The 16,582-nt window shown below is 40.3% G+C and overlaps 1 protein-coding gene across 4 annotated transcripts; it reads right to left on the reverse strand.

Moving 5' to 3' along the window:
- Positions 1 to 2,282: 2,282 nt before the first annotated feature.
- cnga3a (cyclic nucleotide gated channel subunit alpha 3a) lies at positions 2,283 to 15,432 on the reverse strand. 4 transcript variants are annotated; one of them, XM_033620726.2, is made up of 9 exons: positions 15,121 to 15,429; positions 11,994 to 12,118; positions 11,721 to 11,810; positions 9,673 to 9,846; positions 8,096 to 8,155; positions 7,356 to 7,544; positions 7,138 to 7,239; positions 6,950 to 7,056; positions 2,283 to 5,527 (listed from the first exon to the last, which is right to left on the reverse strand). In XM_033620726.2, exons 2-9 carry the CDS (start codon positions 12,092 to 12,094, stop codon positions 4,131 to 4,133), a joined length of 2,220 nt encoding a protein of 739 aa, XP_033476617.2. In that variant the 5' UTR covers positions 12,095 to 12,118; positions 15,121 to 15,429; the 3' UTR covers positions 2,283 to 4,130. The 4 variants fall into 4 exon arrangements, with proteins under 4 accessions (XP_033476617.2, XP_033476618.2, XP_078024690.1 ...); XM_033620727.2 differs by having other exon boundaries at positions 9,673 to 9,801; positions 15,121 to 15,421; XM_078168564.1 differs by lacking the exons at positions 7,356 to 7,544; positions 8,096 to 8,155 and having other exon boundaries at positions 15,121 to 15,432.
- Between the last annotated feature and the right edge of the window lie 1,150 nt (positions 15,433 to 16,582).

Below are 16,582 nucleotides of genomic sequence, written 5' to 3' on the forward strand. Positions count from 1 at the left end.
TTTAAGCTCATTATTTTGCTTTAACAGTCTGCAACTTCTCAGTTTTGGTTTAGTGCTGTTCTATTTGTATAGTTTTTGGTTGCAGCAGGCAACCGCTTTCAGCAAAAGCTCTGAGAATCTGCTGTACAGCAGTGGCATGGCGTGACTATATGGGATTTGTAGGATCTGATAAATATTAAAAAACTTGGTCATGGTCAACGATAATAAAGTCCCAATGATCTCAAACGAGATGATGATCAAACGAGTACTTTATAATTAACAGCATCTTAGCTTGTTACCATCGCTAAAAGTGGTCAGTTTGTTGCCACATCAAACTACAAACATTAATCATAAATAAACAAGTTTTAACCATCGAATTTGATCAGGTTTTGTACCTTGTCCAGGTTTGTGTCGGGGTCGGCTGCAGACTGACTTTGCAGAGATGGCGAGATGGCTGCCATCTTGTTTTTACGTGGATTGGTTTATTGTAGTCTCGCCACCAGACAATCAGAGATCTCCGCCTTCTGATAGTCTGGGGACACTCCTTTCTAAAGTGTGTTTAACACACCGGCGAAAACGGCTCTTGCATTTTTGAAAAGGACACGCCTTCTCGGAAATGTGCGCTCCCCCTTTTCTCGTCCTCAAGGAAACAAACACACAGAGAGCTTGAAAATGGATGCAGAGAGATTTAACTCCATTTAATCAAACGTGTGCTCATCCGTAAAGAAAATATTTTTTCCAGCGGTTGTCTTAATTACAACATGATTGAGCTAACTGGAGTAGTTTCATGTCGTATCCGACAACGGGAAGCTTTTAAGAGATGACGTCCTGATGTTAGCTTTGCTGCTGCTGTTAGCTGTCCCTGTCAGCTGCAGCCACTGATGCTTTCTAGACATCGTGATTTCCCAAAACTGAATAAATACCACACATAGCAACACAAAACTGCTTTGCTAGTTCAATCATGTTGTAACTAAGATATCCGCTGGAAAAGATTTTTTTTTCACGGACCGTTTAATGAGTTATTACCTATTACAGACACCGCTAACGGCTAACAGGGCTAACAGCTAATGGTTAGCCCAGCTAAACGTGCACACAGAAATAGTAATGTTTGTTCAATCATTGTGTTTATAGACTTTACAAACATCGGATTAGTCCAAACGGTGATACAGTGATGTGAAAAATGTGATATATACATATATATGTATATATATATATACATATATATGTATATATATATATATATATATATATATATGTATATATATATATATATATATATATATATAGCTAAAAGCTCTGCTGGTTTTCTACCTTAAGTATTTGTAAGGAACAAGGCGATTCCCTATAACGTTATAGTCTGGCCGGACAGATGAGTCATGGCCTTGTAAAAGATTATGTTTGTTTCTTTTAGTTGGTGAGAATGTGTCACCACAAACGCCACAAACATCCACTAACTTTGACGGCGTTTTCTGCAAGCACGGCTGAGCCATTTTGTACCGGTACACGTGTTTCTAGTGGGACCATGTTTACAAGCACAAGAGTTCAGCGAGCCACCAAAGGACCGCCCTGTGGATTTACTATTGGTTCTACAACATAGGGAGTTTTTTTAAACTCTGAAATTGTATCCGCCCATCTAAACGCAAAATCAGGGAGAAAGTCATCAGTCTTTAGTTAAGCAAAGCGTCTAAAGACTGACTTGTGAGTCTAGGTTTATTGTGGCCTTACTGTCACTAGAAAGCACAAAAAGTGTTCATGAACAAAGACAACAAGTCTAAGTCAAGCAGACTGAATTTTGAGTCCTGTAAACCCAAAATTTAATGTCCTTGTGTGAGGACACGGGGTCTCAGGAGGATATAGTACTACAGACATTGCTGTAATCTACCATTGCAACAAGTAGCAACCAACCAGCAGTCAGAGGGTGAGCCTATACTGCAGTGTTACCAGGTTGGTTCAAAGATGCCATTATTAGCCAGTTAAGAATATGAATATTAAAAAAAGAAGAAGAAAAATAGATTGTGTAAGCTACCTAAGCTAATTTTTACCAACATCGTCCATCCCAAAGCCACCCACTTGGGCAGAATTTTCCACCCTAGGTTTAGTTATTTTTGCCATGCATTGTCAACCAATCAGGGGCCACCAGGTAAAATCCGAACATATCTCACACATGCCTCCACTGGGTGGAGAAAAGTATGCACTTTGGCACCCAGACTGATGGACTGAGAGTCTCATCCTACTCTCTAATGTGCTATGTGTGAGCTCAGTCCTGCGTGTTCTTTAATGAAGCAATAGGAGAAGATATTCGGTCTCAGTTAATGTAGTTTATTAAGCAGTAAAGGAATAAAATTACAGAGCTCTGGGTCTCAACTTCACGTCCCTGACGAACAACAAAGGTGTGTCAGTTCACGAAGTCTGACCTCCTGTCCTTTCCCTGACCCAGTATATTTGAGCGTAACAGAGTGTCATTGTGCAGGCAAGGCGTTGTCCTCTTCTCATTGGCAGTTCCACTTCCTCCTTCACCACACCACGCCCCTGCCTCGTGTTAATCTGACTCCTTCCCGCTGGCGGTGGGGGCGTGGTTCCTGTTTTGAAAGACAAGAGAACAACACAACTCCCTACACGTGCTGTACCTTACTATCTGTATATCACTTTCTATTCTTTTTACCATATATGAAACTAATTATCTAAGCATTGCGGTATGTGCTCCTCAGACTTCATGTCTCTTCCTCTCCTGTACTTCTCCACTTCTGCAAAGCAAACACATTCAGATCAGCTGAAATCATCTCAGTATTCTCATTGTTCACACATCTAAAACTTATATAGTGAAACACAACTTATAGTAAAACACATAACATCATTCTATTCCCAACAAGACGAAGACTATAGGCATAGCTATTTCATTAGTCACGGCATCTGTCTATAATAATGTATGAGTAATATGCAAATAACAATTGGAACGCATACACACTTTGTCCTGAATGAACTTCAGTGCAACCTACCTGCCCCGCACCAAACTGCCATCCACAATCAGGGTATTTAAGTGAGTAGATGTCAGTCGGCATGGTCCCAGTTTGGAGAAGCAGACAGAAGTACTGCCATGCAGATAAGCAATGTACAGCTGTGGATGGGGGTTAGCAGCAAAAACGTCTTTCAACCACCTAAAACAACTTAAAAGTCACCACTTTACCTTGCTGTTAGACAGCCCTTTTCCATGGCGCTACATTTTCTCAACCGTAGAACTTCCAGATTGCTACGCATAAGCACAACTTTGCCATGGTATTTAAGTTCATGCCAGTAAGCACAGGTGTTGCTGATGTTAGGAAACAGTTTTCGACTGTGCTCAGATTAAGATTTGTATGGCTGTACTTATTGGAAGTTTGTTTTGAAACTTATTGGAAGTTATCCGGACATTACAGACACTGGTGAGAAAACAAACGTATGATGATATACAGCTTTGGTAAAGATTGGGAGTAGTTTTCTGAGTACATGTCCAAACAATTAGCTTAAAAATATCACTTAAAAACAATCAAATCTCTGACAATAGAACAATCTAGACACATAGAATATGTTATATCAACATTTAATATTTATTTACATATAACATTGCAATTTACAACTGATAGTGTGTGCTGATAACTTATAAACAGAACTGCAATTGGGTTTATTTTGTGCATTCACCTACTGTATCAAATGGATATTGTAGTTGCATTCTTTTTTTTTTCTTTTTCTTTAGCACCTTTCATACAACACACAGCCCAAAGTGCTTCACAGAGCAAGATTAAAACAGCACAGACAAACAGACATAATTGTGCATGAACTGCAGTTCATACTTTATAGATAGATCACTTTGTTTTCTGGTGAAAATGTCGATAGTGATCAGGGGAAAAAAACTTTATTCTAAGGCTATGAAAAGCCATTTGTTTTGCATACACAAGTGCTTCTGATCAGAATACTCAGGTAGTTTATTGACAACGTGAAATTGGCTGTCAATCGTAGCATGCAAACAAAAATATTTGCTGTATACACTGTACATTTGTTTACAATTTGACACATTACAGTGATAATCAACAGAGATGTATAAATAGATATAAACATGGACCTTTAAAAAGTGACGCTCTTCTATTCTAAATGAAAAGTCCCTTCATTTCCTCACATTACTGGACTTTTTTGTCTTTGTCGGCCACCACCTCTGACAGGTCCTCAGGTCGTATGCCTTTCACTTTGGCCTCCATCTCAGTGACCCTCTGCTTCATCCTTGTCTGGCTGGAGGTGAACTCCGCCATTAGCTGGGCGTACTTGGTTTGCATGGCCTCCAGGTTGCTCTGCAGTTTGACAATTTTCTCGTCCAGGTCTTTGGGGTCGGCGCCGGCGTTGGCAACCGCCTCATCGATCAGGTTGTCTTTCATCAAGATGGCTTTCCCCTTCTCCTCCAGAGCTTTTTTGGCATCTGGATACTCAGTGAGAGCTTCCATCAAGTCATCTTTGGACAGGGCGAAGAGATCAGAATACCCTACGCTTCTGATGTTGGCTGTTCTCCTGTTGCCTGCTTTACTGCCCTTGATACCCAAGATACTGATTTCCCCAAAGTATGCACCATCACTGAGCACTACGAACTGAGTGACTCCATCATCGGCCACCACAGCTAGCTTCCCCTCCTTGATGATGTACATCTCCCTGCCAATATCCCCCTTCTTACAGATGTAATCTCCAGGACTGAACACTTGTGGCTGCAGCTTGAGGACCAATTCAATCAGCAGACCAGCTTCACAATCCTGGAAAATACGCACTTTTTTCAGAGTATCCAAGTGGACATTGATGGCGATCTCAGCCTTGAGCTTGTCTGGGAGGTTCTTCAAAACTTCCTTCTCATCACAGGTCTTCTTCTCGGTCCACAGATAGTCAAACCACTTGATGACCCTGGCCTCCAGGTCCTTGGTGACTTTTCGAAACTGCATGTACTGTTTTATGGAGTCGATCTTCGCCTGGAACTCGGCACGAGAGGCGTTCATGTTGGAGATCATGGCACCGACGTTACCGACAATACTAGCAAAGATCAGCACACCAGTAAGAAAGTCAGCAATGACAAACAGGTATTCAACATCCCGCACTGGTGGAGGGGTCTCTCCAATGGTGGTGAGGGTCAGTGTGGACCAATACAGGGAGTAGATGTACTTCCTGGTCAATCGGCCGTACTCTGGGTGACTGATATTAGGATATACCCACGTGTCAGATCCAAAACCAATAGTTTTCGAAATGGCAAAAAACATACAAGCATTCCAGTGGATAATAATGAGGATATAAAGTACGAGATTGCTGATACGAAACATGTTGGGGAAGCTGGTTCTGGTTTCAGTCCTCTCAAAGAATTCAAAAAGCCTTGAGATTTTGCAAAGACGGTTAAATCTGAACTCTGGGTTGTTGAATCCAAATTTCAGAAACAGTAGATCAGTGGGGATCATTGAAATCATGTCGTATTTGAACTGAGATGTTGTTCTGTATTTGGCTATCAGTTTCCCCTTATCTTTTACCAGCAGGCCTTGTTCCAGGTAACCTGAAGAACAAACACAAAATTAGAAGCCAAATCCAAACTACAATGCACACATTGTTGTACACACATCAATCAACCACATCAATAAAACCACTGACAGGTGAAGTGACTGATATTGATCATCTCGTCACAATGCAATGTTCTGCTGGGAATCCTTGGGTCCTGGCATTCATGTGGACACCAGTTAATATGCACCACCCACTAAAACGCCATTGTGGACCAAGAACACCCCCTCGAGGCAGCAGTGCTCCCTGGTGGCGGTGGCACCCCCAGCAGGACCACAATGCCACATAGAAGAAAAAAAACTGTACAGTGCATGACAAAGGGCTCAAGATGTCAACCTGGCCTCTAAATTCCTCAGATCCCCAACTGATTGAGTATTCTTGGGATGTGCCAGTACCCCGGAGCCAAGTCTATCCCACGATAAGGCCTCGGATCGGACTTGGCTCTGAACTGTCGAGGCTTAGGCACAAGACCTCTGGGAGTGGCTTTTTGGGTTTGGCACCAGGGTGTTGGTGGTTGATCCTTTGAGTCCTGTAAGTTATGAAATGGGGTATGTCCCACAGATGCTCAATCAGATTGGGATCTGGGGAATATGGCTAGGTCAATGCCTTGAGCTCTTTGTCATGTTCTTCAGGCCATTTCTGGGCTGCTTTTGTGGTCTGGCATTGTGCATTTCCCTGCCAGGGAGCCACTGCCATCAGGAAGTGCCGTTGCCATGAGGGGGGATACTTAGTCTACAACAATGTTTCGGTGGGTAAAGCACGTCACATAGCATCCCCATGAATGCCAGGACCTAAGGTTCCCCAGCAGAACAGTGCATTGCAACAAGATGATCAATGTTATTCACTTCACCTGTCAGTGGTTTTAGGCCCTGTTTACACATATACAGATATTTTTGAAAACTGACATTGTTCCCCTTTGTTAGAAAATAAATAAAAACACTAGAACACAAAAACAACTCCAAATGCTCACTGGCGTTAGCTGTCTTCAGCAGTCTACCTCATCACAAAGATAAAAAATTGCACAGGCTAACGTCACCTGACAACAAACCCACTGCTGGTTCAACCGGTCCTGATTCAAAACTGGCGTTTCTGGAGGACTTAAAACCGTGGACACTAAGGTGTACCAAAAACAGTGGGTGCAGCAGATGCCTCTGTTTGTCCATAAAGTGGTTCAGAAATAGTGTAAAGTAGTCGTTAGACCAAGCAGTGCTAACAAAACGTTAGCAAACTTGTAGTCCGCCATTGTTTTTGTTATTTCTGCACCTTAGAAGGCATTTTAAAAAAATCTCCATTTTAGTGACCTAATAAAAGGCCAAAAAATGTGTTGGTAGAAATATCTCTATATGTGTAGACAGGGCTGTAATGTTGTGACTGATCGGTGTAAATAAATTCTGTCTTAAAACATTTTCAAGATTCTGACCTGTTCTCGATCTGACGAACGAGTCCACGTAGTAGATGATGTCTGAGGTGTAGTCCAAGACTAACCAGAGCTTTACATATGAGTCCTGGAGTTCATTAAAACAGGCTCTAGAAGACAAGGAGAATACATTTTAGATTTTATGAATATCCCACTTGGTGGAGTTCTGAAGCACGTTAAATGGACAATACCTCGTTACGATGATCATCAGGTTATAAAATACTGGGCCTGCGATGACAGTCAGCCATTTGTAGTACTGGTCTGCGGCTGGATCCATAATCCAGATTTCTTTCCTGAAAAGAACTCAGCATTACTTTATATACAGTAAGTGTGAAAGAGACAGACTTGCGCTTTCTGTAAATACATTTCCCATTCTTAATAGACATATTGTATCTAATGGTGTACTCACGGTGGCTCCTCTTTCTTTTTATCATCTTTCTTATCGTCCTTCTTATCATCTTTTTTCTCATCTTTCTTCTCATCCTTCTTCTCATCCTTCTTCTCCTCTTCCTTCTTGTCCCCATCTTTCTTCTCGTCCTTTTTCTCCTCCTCTTTTTTCTCATCTTTTTTAATCTCCTCCTTCTTGTCCTCTTTTTTGCTACGGATCAGAGGTTAACTTTTTCAATGGAAGTGAAAAAGGATGGAGGTGGTCTACAAGGGGCTGTCAGAGGACTACCAGACTACACGGAGGGGTTTCTACTGAAGGTGTCCCACAAGACTTTATTGGAAGATCTAAAGCAGGTCATACATTTGTCCAGCAGATGGCATCATAATACAGGTAAGGTCCCATGTCTTCTTTTCAGTTTACAGCTTTAAAACTACCGTCAGCCAAATATCAGAATATGCCTATAAGTTTCATATCTACGTATTCCCAGGGTTAAATCAGTACAACCCAAATCATGACTCAAGCAAGCATAGGAGCAGAGGTTAAATCTGTCTAATGCAGGAGGAAACACCAAAAAGGAATGGGGAAGTGAAGGGCATGGTGTTCACAAGACTTCTAGCTATGCGGTTTACCGCAGAACGCACCACATCAGCTACATGACACAAACTATGCCAGCTATGCTCAGCACGATCCATGATTCATTTCTCTACAAATCTAAATCTATTTTCATTCTACTTTCAGACACAGATGATGCACACACTTACTCGTCTGTGTTGTTGCAGTTATTCATGTTGTAAGTAGCTAGCGGCCAATTACTGGCGAGACTTTGGAAAGAAATAAAAGACAAGACTTTTTGAAGTTAGTTTAATCCCATGCCCCTGTGTTGATTATTCATTTATCTCTTATTACAAGCTAATAATGGCTAAAAAAAAATCATTTGAAAGTATTTGTTTTTTTAATATCTCCCCCGTGTTGGAGCCTCGAGTTCGGCATTTTGGCCGTCACCATCTTGGGTTTCTGTAGCCACAAGTGACCCTATCTGGACAAGAGGGTGGAGCTGTGGCGGAGCGAGGGGTGGCTCTGACTGAGAGCCTTAATTATGCACACCTTTAAGCCTTTAAAAAATTCACTGTACAGTTGTCATTAATGGAAAAATTAGCTGTATAGACCTAAAGCGCTTTTTTGTACCAGGCTGTAAACATGTTTATTTCTGCTGTTAAGTTGGGAATAGGTACACGTGCATCTAAGGGCCGTGACACACCAAGCTGACAATCGGCCGTTGGTCAATGGCAGTGTGTCGGTGAGTGTCTGTTGCCCTAGTTGTCACTAGTCGGCACTTGTTGCCTGATTTTTGGCCAATTCAGCATTTTGAATTGGTGTTGGAGCTGGTGGGGCCCAACGGAGAGTGAAATCACTCTGATTGGCAGTTCAACTCAGTGCACGAAAAGGGAAATGGAAGCGAGGAAAGTAAACAAACGACTAAAGTAAAGATGACGTGAGATCGAAATAAACTTGTTATACAACTGGTACATTGAGAGCAAGTCTACCCGAGTCAAATTCCTTGTATGTACACACATACTTGGCAAATAAAGCTAATACTGATTCTGATTCTGATCAAGGAAGTGTTTTCTTTCAGCCATTGAGCTCTTTAGCAGAAATTGTTCATAACTGTTTGTGTTATTATTTATCAGCGAACGTTAAATATCATTTGTTCTTTGAACATTGGGTTGTGTTGGTAATGTGCTAGCTAGCTAACTAGCTTCATCCTGTCAGTCTTCCAGTTTCCCTTTTTGAATGACGATTACAGACTACCACCACCTGCTGGTATGGAAAGTTATGTCCTCTCACACAGGTGCAGAACGTACATGCTTATTGGCCATTGTCTGCAGTCTTTGTTCTGCAGAGGTTGCCAGTTTATAACACCGCACTTATCTGTTATCTCGTGGTTAGCTAGCAGAGCAATATCATGGTAGGAGAGTTAGTATATTCAAAGGATGTGGTTGAGGTCCAGTTTATTCATTTCACTCTTCCTCTTCCCCGTGCAGGTGACAGGGGTTTTTGTGGCAGGCGATAGTCCTCTGCAGCTCTGAACCTCTTCAGCGATCCAATCACTCACAGTACTGAGGTTAAATCTTCTGTCCCATTGTAATTTTAGCATCATTTTCTGTCCATCCATTAAGCCTACTTTAAGAAATGATTGTTCCTCATGTAAAGTGGATTAATTGTCCTCTTCAGTGGGTTTTGTTTGAAATTGTTCACACAAAGACACCACTGTCACAGTGAGACCTGGAAATTAAACTTTATTAAGGCACCGACCATCGCTACACGGTCCAGTACTTACTTTCTCTTTCGAATTGTGTCGTTGTGGCCCGTAGACTGGGCATTGCTGTCTCGACTGGAGATGTCTTTGAGCTCAGGGCCTCTGAAGCGGTCGAGGAAAGAGTCTTGCCTCTCTGTTTCAGGGTTTATTCTGTGAGACGCCCAGTTCCACAGCATGAAGAAGAAGTAAGAGAGCCTGGAAGGTTAGCAGGAGGGAAAAGCCAACAAAGTGACACCCGTCTAGTCTAGGGATGTAACAGGGTACAGAAATACTAGTGGTGGAGGGACAATACAATACAACAAAACAAAACACAAATACTACATTACAAGTAAAAGTCCTTCATTCATAAGGAGTGTTACATCATAAAATTATAAATACTGAAGCACTGATGTCCAGTATAAGCAGCATTTTACTGTTGTAGCTGATCTATGGCTACTGCATCAAATTGCGCTCTGGCCCCCTGTAGGAAGTATGTCGGATTTTGAAGCCAAATTGACAGTCCAGCTTCTGGGTCTGTCATGTGACGTCATTGGGCCCAAAATGACATTTCCCCAGTGACTTAGACTGGGAGAGACATCTCTAAATCAGTGGATGCATTTTTTTGAGCATCATAACCCCCGCAAAAAGATTTTCTTCACTGTCGGGATTTGATCCATATGAGCCAATAACATAACGAACGTCTAGAAGAGCAACACAGTTAAATAATTTTATCACCAGCTGGCGAGCTCTCTAGTGCACCTGCCCTACAGGCCCAACGATGTGGAAGCAGAGTGAGAAATCCAGGTGAGTTTATGCCTGCAAAGTTGAACTTTTTTGGCTTCATGCGCCACTGAGCAACTTTCATGAGAACGCCGTATCCAGTTCTCTTTATACATCCCTGATAGCGTCTCCCTTACAAGCCTCAAGTTAGGAATGACAGCTTGTGGAAAGCTACTAATTGCACGGCAGCTAGTGGCACTTCGGGAATGTCGCAGGACTTCTGTTGCATCAATGCTAGCACTGTTAGCTTAAGTTAAAGGGGTTTCCTGTCTGGCCCTCAGTAATATGCTAGACATCAAAACTTTTATCTTCATTATAATCATACAAAATATGTTTAAAGGGTTGTGAGATAAATAATAATAGGAAAGGGGATAAGAAAAATATATTTCTGTATTTGAATTCATTGTTTGGGCTTTGGACTGAATGTTTGCTTTTTTGTTAAATATACATTAAATATTTTTGTTAAATATATATTGTCAAATGTTGCCTTTTGGGGCCTCATACAGTTATTTAAATGAAACTAGACATTTTTTGAAAGGTGTTACAAGCCAAAAGGCTGGGAATCACTTCTTAAACTGAAATCCCGTAAAGTCTTCACGTCCCAGGTGACTTCGTTTTTGTTTTTTGTGCGCACAAGTCAATCTTGTCCAAGTACAATTTTGAGGTACTCTACCTGAGTCTTTGCATTGTATTCTGCTTTATACTTCTACTTCACTGTTTAATTTCAATGTTTATAAGTTGAAAAAAATGCCAAGATGGTTTATATGTTTAGTATTATTTGTAATTTGTGTCACTGCTGGTTTCTGGTCTCTCTTTTTTTTATGGTGTCCTGTGAGCCTGTTTGGGCTGAGCATACTGTTTATGCATGACACAATAATCCAATCAAACCAATTTAAATCAAATCAATCTACCTCATTGTATTGTACAACAAAATATTGTACTTTTTACTCCATTACATTAATTTGACAGCTTGTTACTGATTTTTGCCCCTAAAGTCCTAAAAGTTGATTTTTTTATTTTTTTTTTTAAAGATAATAACTTTTGCGCACAAGAATCAAGAAATCACCTTTTGAGGCATTAGGGGCTTTGTAAAAATTAACAGTAACAAGCTGTCCAATTAATGTAGTGAAGTAAAACATACAATATTTTGCTGTTTAATGTAATAAAGTGGTATAAAGCAAAACAAAATAGAAATACTCAAGTAAAGTACCTCAAAATTGTATTTAAGTACTTTAGAAACTTAACTAAGTAACTTCCAACCATTGGTAAATACCAACTAAGGACTTAAAAGTATGACTGCAGAAGTTTACCTGGCCATGGCCCCAGCACCTGTAAATGAGTTTCTGTGGGAGTCTGAAGACAGCGCTCTCTCAGAGTTGTCTTCACAAAGAGACTGAGCCCTGCAAGACAGCAGGAGGGGAAAATTACAGTGACATGCTGAAGTTCAAACTTTCAAGTGACTCTGTCACTGATGCAAAAGGTGCTGATTGTAGTCAAAATTCATAAAATCCTGACCTAACAGAAGCACAAAGTGAGTTTTTGAGCATTCCTTGAATCTAAATAATCTGACGGTGATATCAGACCTGCTCTCTCCATTTTCAACGACAGCGAGCTCGTCTTCGTGCGTGTTGGTGGGCAGCCGGTGTCTGCCTGAAAAGGACTTTTCACTGCAGATTTTTGCCATGTCGTCGTGTCTGGCTCTGCTGGCCTGCAGCACACAGAGAACACAAACTTTGAGACTTCGACTTTATGGCACAAACACAACATTTTAAAGCCAGAAATCATTTTCCCCTCGTGAGAGCTGTGTTGTTGATGTGTTTACTGAACGTTTGGCAGAGAGTAGCGCCTAAAAATACATCCTCATTATGTCCTTAACACTAAACAGGATCAGTGCCCTCTCTCTGTGAACCATCAGCTGCTTTTTAAAATAACTAAGCTATGGCTTACAGGTAGACTGTAGTTGCTATGTTCGGCTGTGTATACGGCAGGTTAAGTCTATTAGAGCACCACTTAAAGAAGAAGTCTAAATGTACATGGTGACTCTTTCAGTTCTAGGTAAAGTCTGGAGAAACCAGCCAGGCCAGGTCAGCCGTCTCCAGGAAATAAAGCACATTTTAATGCAGTGCAGATGGATTTTAGGCTGACTTGATAAATTAGAATACAGTACAGGAACATTTATACAGAGCTAAAATCCATCAGTGTATTGCAATTAGGTCTCATGACTTATTTCAATTGCAGTCCTGAAGTTTAGGGAGGACGAAGGCAGGAAAAGGGAAAGACAAGTATGTGCTACTGATATCCCATTTCTCCCAGTGGCTTTTTAAAACATTATACCTTATTACAGGTCTGTAAATAAATATATAATAATTAATATATAAATAATTTAAATAAATTTAAAGTGGTTTTTGCTTCATGATAATAGATTATTTTGGTCTGCTGGTAAATAATGACTCACTGATCTCTGGGGAACACCAGTGGTTGTAACACGTGCGCACATGTAGCTTAGTGCTAATACCAGGGAGTTAACCAACCCCCACTAAATTAAATCACAGCGGTAGAATCACCCAGAAGCCAAGCGCTTGAAGGGTGACGAAAGGTAAAGCCAACGCTGTGTCTGTACACCAAATGTGAGTTGCATAATCATCCCTGAGCCACTCAGCGCTTCTGTTACACCTGAGAATGCATATTTATTATAGTCAAGTGTCATTAAGTCATTGTTTTTTCATGTTTTACATATAATTTCTTGCTTTTTTCTTGCTTGTGACAATCACAGTTTGTCAGAGACCAGAGGATGATGGCGCAATTTAAAAAAAGAAAATGTTGCAATGCATACCACTTCCTGCATTGTGCTGAACATATCTGCCTTTTGAGCTTTTTTTTAATCATACAAAAATTCATTAAAAACAAGGACAACCTCACGATGATACACTTAAATTCTAGTGAAAATACACAGCATACCACAGTGGTGTTAGGAAAATCGATACCGTATAATATTGTGATATTTTTGTGTGGCAATATTGCATCATGATATGGACACCAAGACTTTTTTTATTATATAAATGATTAATATTAGGAATACAAAACTTAAACTGTTGGTAGCTTACTAGAATAATGCCATCAGTTGCTTTTTCAGTTTACTTTAATGACTGGAGTGAGATGAACAGATTAGCGACTTATTTTATTCAATAAAACTGTCAGTGTTGACAAAGTTTTCCTTTAGGGACATAATTTGCCACTGAAAAAAAGGTTAGAAATCGCAATACATCACAACATATTTTATCGCAATACTCAGCATATTACGACATTTTCAAAATCGCAATAATATTGTATCGTGATAATATCGTATCGTGGAGCCTCTAGAAAATACATTGTGTTGGAGCCTGGTGTTTGAATATGACGTTACTCCCAAGACAAATCTGCCTCTACATTATTTTATGCTGCCATTTTCTCAACCAAAACGTAATTAATATGGGCCCAATAATGTTTTAATTCAGTGACATCATTTGTAATTGTTGAACAGTGTGTCCCCTTTACAGTAGTGGGCTCTTTAAAGTTGAAACCAGTGTTTAAATGATTATTGTTCCTGGAGATTAGTCTCCCTGCTGCACCCAGGTGTCAAGACTCACTAAGAAGCTTGTGGTGAGGTTGTGTTGATCAAGACACCCCCCCTCACTCACATGGGCCTACTGCTTTTTACCCTACAAACTAAGTATCCTCATTAAATCCAGTTATAAATGTAAATATGTTTAATAGACTGCTACATTTTTCATAGTCTCCTACAAATAAGCTTTAAGGCCTGCACTGTTTAACTGATACACCCTTTGGACATATGGCTTCTGCTAAAGGCTAACTGACTGCTTTATTTTTATGTCATGTACACAAAGTGTTGGACCCACACGGGGTTGCAAGACACTTAAAGTACAGCTGCAGTGGTCGTTATATGAAAACAGGTTATTTTACAGCTCTTAACAAAATATTCTGCTCTCCATCCCAACCTTGGCGAATATAATCTGCTACAAAAAAGGCTCCCTTCCTGAAGCACAACTCAATGTATTATTATTATTTTATTCTATTTCAATTTCTTTGGAGAGGAAATGACAGCTTTTACTGCTTTATCAGGGCATGAAAGAACTCAGTGGATCTACGGCTTTGCTCAAAATGGTGCTGCACATCTTCATTACATTCCTCACCTTTCTTTTATGTCTTATTTTAACATTTTCTTTCATTCTAGTCTCTTTTACAACTCCCCTGCCTCACATTTTTTTCATTTCCAGACAAAGAAATTCACATATAAAGATGGAAAAGGACATGTATGATGCCCTCAAACAAGACAGTCAGACATGAACAAATAAAAAAAGCTCATTACATTGTGATTATCTGCTTGTGCTCTGCAGTGTGTGCCTCCATGTACCAATATGCTCTCTGTTAAGTGTTGTCTCTGAAGTGTGTTTTCTATAACTCCACATTTTTTTGACATTTTAATCAAGTTGAATAAAAATGAAGTCAGAGAAATGTGCAGAAGAATATCAGGGCTCTGACAGCTGTAGTGGGAATTTATGTGAGCATCTTCGACAACCTGTTGCTGCAGAACAGGAGTCCATATTCACAGAAACCGACACATGACATTATTCTAAATAAAATGATAGTTTTACAGTCACAGATCTGAAAGTCTTGCGGAGTCTGAACAGAAGCATTTAGCGGATAACTCACCCGTCTGAAGCCGCTTCACACTGACTTTTTTATTCCGACCAAACAAGTAATTCCCCTCTGATCGCTTCTGTATAATCCCATCTTTAAAAATGAAATATAGTTCTCCAGTGAAATATTCCCGATCCGTTTGGTCCGAGTGCAGCGTCACCAAAAATATCGATGCCGGCTGTCCATAATTGGCAGCAGCGGCTCTGCTGGGTGAGGACGGTGCTGGCTGAGCTCACAGGTCCCAGATCAGACTTGGGGGAGGAGACGGAGACCTGTCCATCAGCGTCCATCACAGCTCACAGCTGACTGCACAGTCATCAGGACACATGTTAAAACCACACACACCAAACACATGGCACAGACACAATGTAAGATAATAAATGTGGAAATGTTGCATTTAAAACTGTAGAAAGTTAACACCCTCACACAGCTCTGTGCATGTGTGCAGTTTGAAGCAACAGTGCATCAACCAATCATGGAGGGTAACTAAGTACATTTACTCAAGTACTGTACTTAAATACAGTTTTTATGTACTTGTACGCTACCTGAGTATTTCCATTATTGCTACATTATAGCCTACTTCTAATTGTTGTACTTTTAAATCTATAGGCTAGATTTGGCAGAGTTAGATTAGTGATACAAAATATAAATTAAGTAATAAATTATAATACATTACTACAGATTAGGCCACCCTGCAGTATAGAGAGTAATAAGAATGAGTCCCAGCTTTACTAGCAACATTAAAGTGATTAAAACATGAATGCATCAATAATAAGTATTGTAATCCAACTATATGATATGTGTGTGCTTCTGAAATGAACTTTTCTTTGATGCTAATATGTCAAGTTCAAGTCAGGTTCAACTTCATTGTCATTTCCACATACAGAGTATGGGAACGAAATTGTGCTTTCTCCCAGCCCCAAGGTGCCATCCTACACTTACAAATATAAAGATATAAGATAAAAAATATCTCAAACATACAAGTACAAAATATGAAGATAAAAAGTTAAATATATACACAGTACAGGCCAAAAGTTTGGACACACCTTCTCATTCAATGCGTTTTCTTTTTTTTCATGACTATTTACATTGTAGATTCTCACTGAAGGCATCAAAACTATGAATGAACACATGTGGAGTTATGTACTTAACAAAAAAAGGTGAAATAACTGAAAACATGTTTTATATTCTAGTTTCTTCAAAATAGCCACCCTTTGCTCTGATTACTGCTTTGCACACTCTTGGCATTCTCTCCATGAGCTTCAAGAGGTAGTCACCTGAAATGGTTTTCCAACAGTCTTGAAGGAGTTCCCAGAGGTGTTTAGCACTTGTTGGCCCCTTTGCCTTCACTCTGCGGTCCAGCTCACCCCAAACCATCTCGATTGGGTTCAGGTCCGGTGACTGTGGAGGCCAGGTCATCTGCCGCAGCACTCCATCACTCTCCTTCTTGGTCAAATAGCCCTTACACAGCCTG

The sequence above is a fragment of the Epinephelus lanceolatus genome, chromosome 6, assembly GCF_041903045.1.
Source record: "Epinephelus lanceolatus isolate andai-2023 chromosome 6, ASM4190304v1, whole genome shotgun sequence".
NCBI lineage: Eukaryota > Metazoa > Chordata > Actinopteri > Perciformes > Serranidae > Epinephelus > Epinephelus lanceolatus.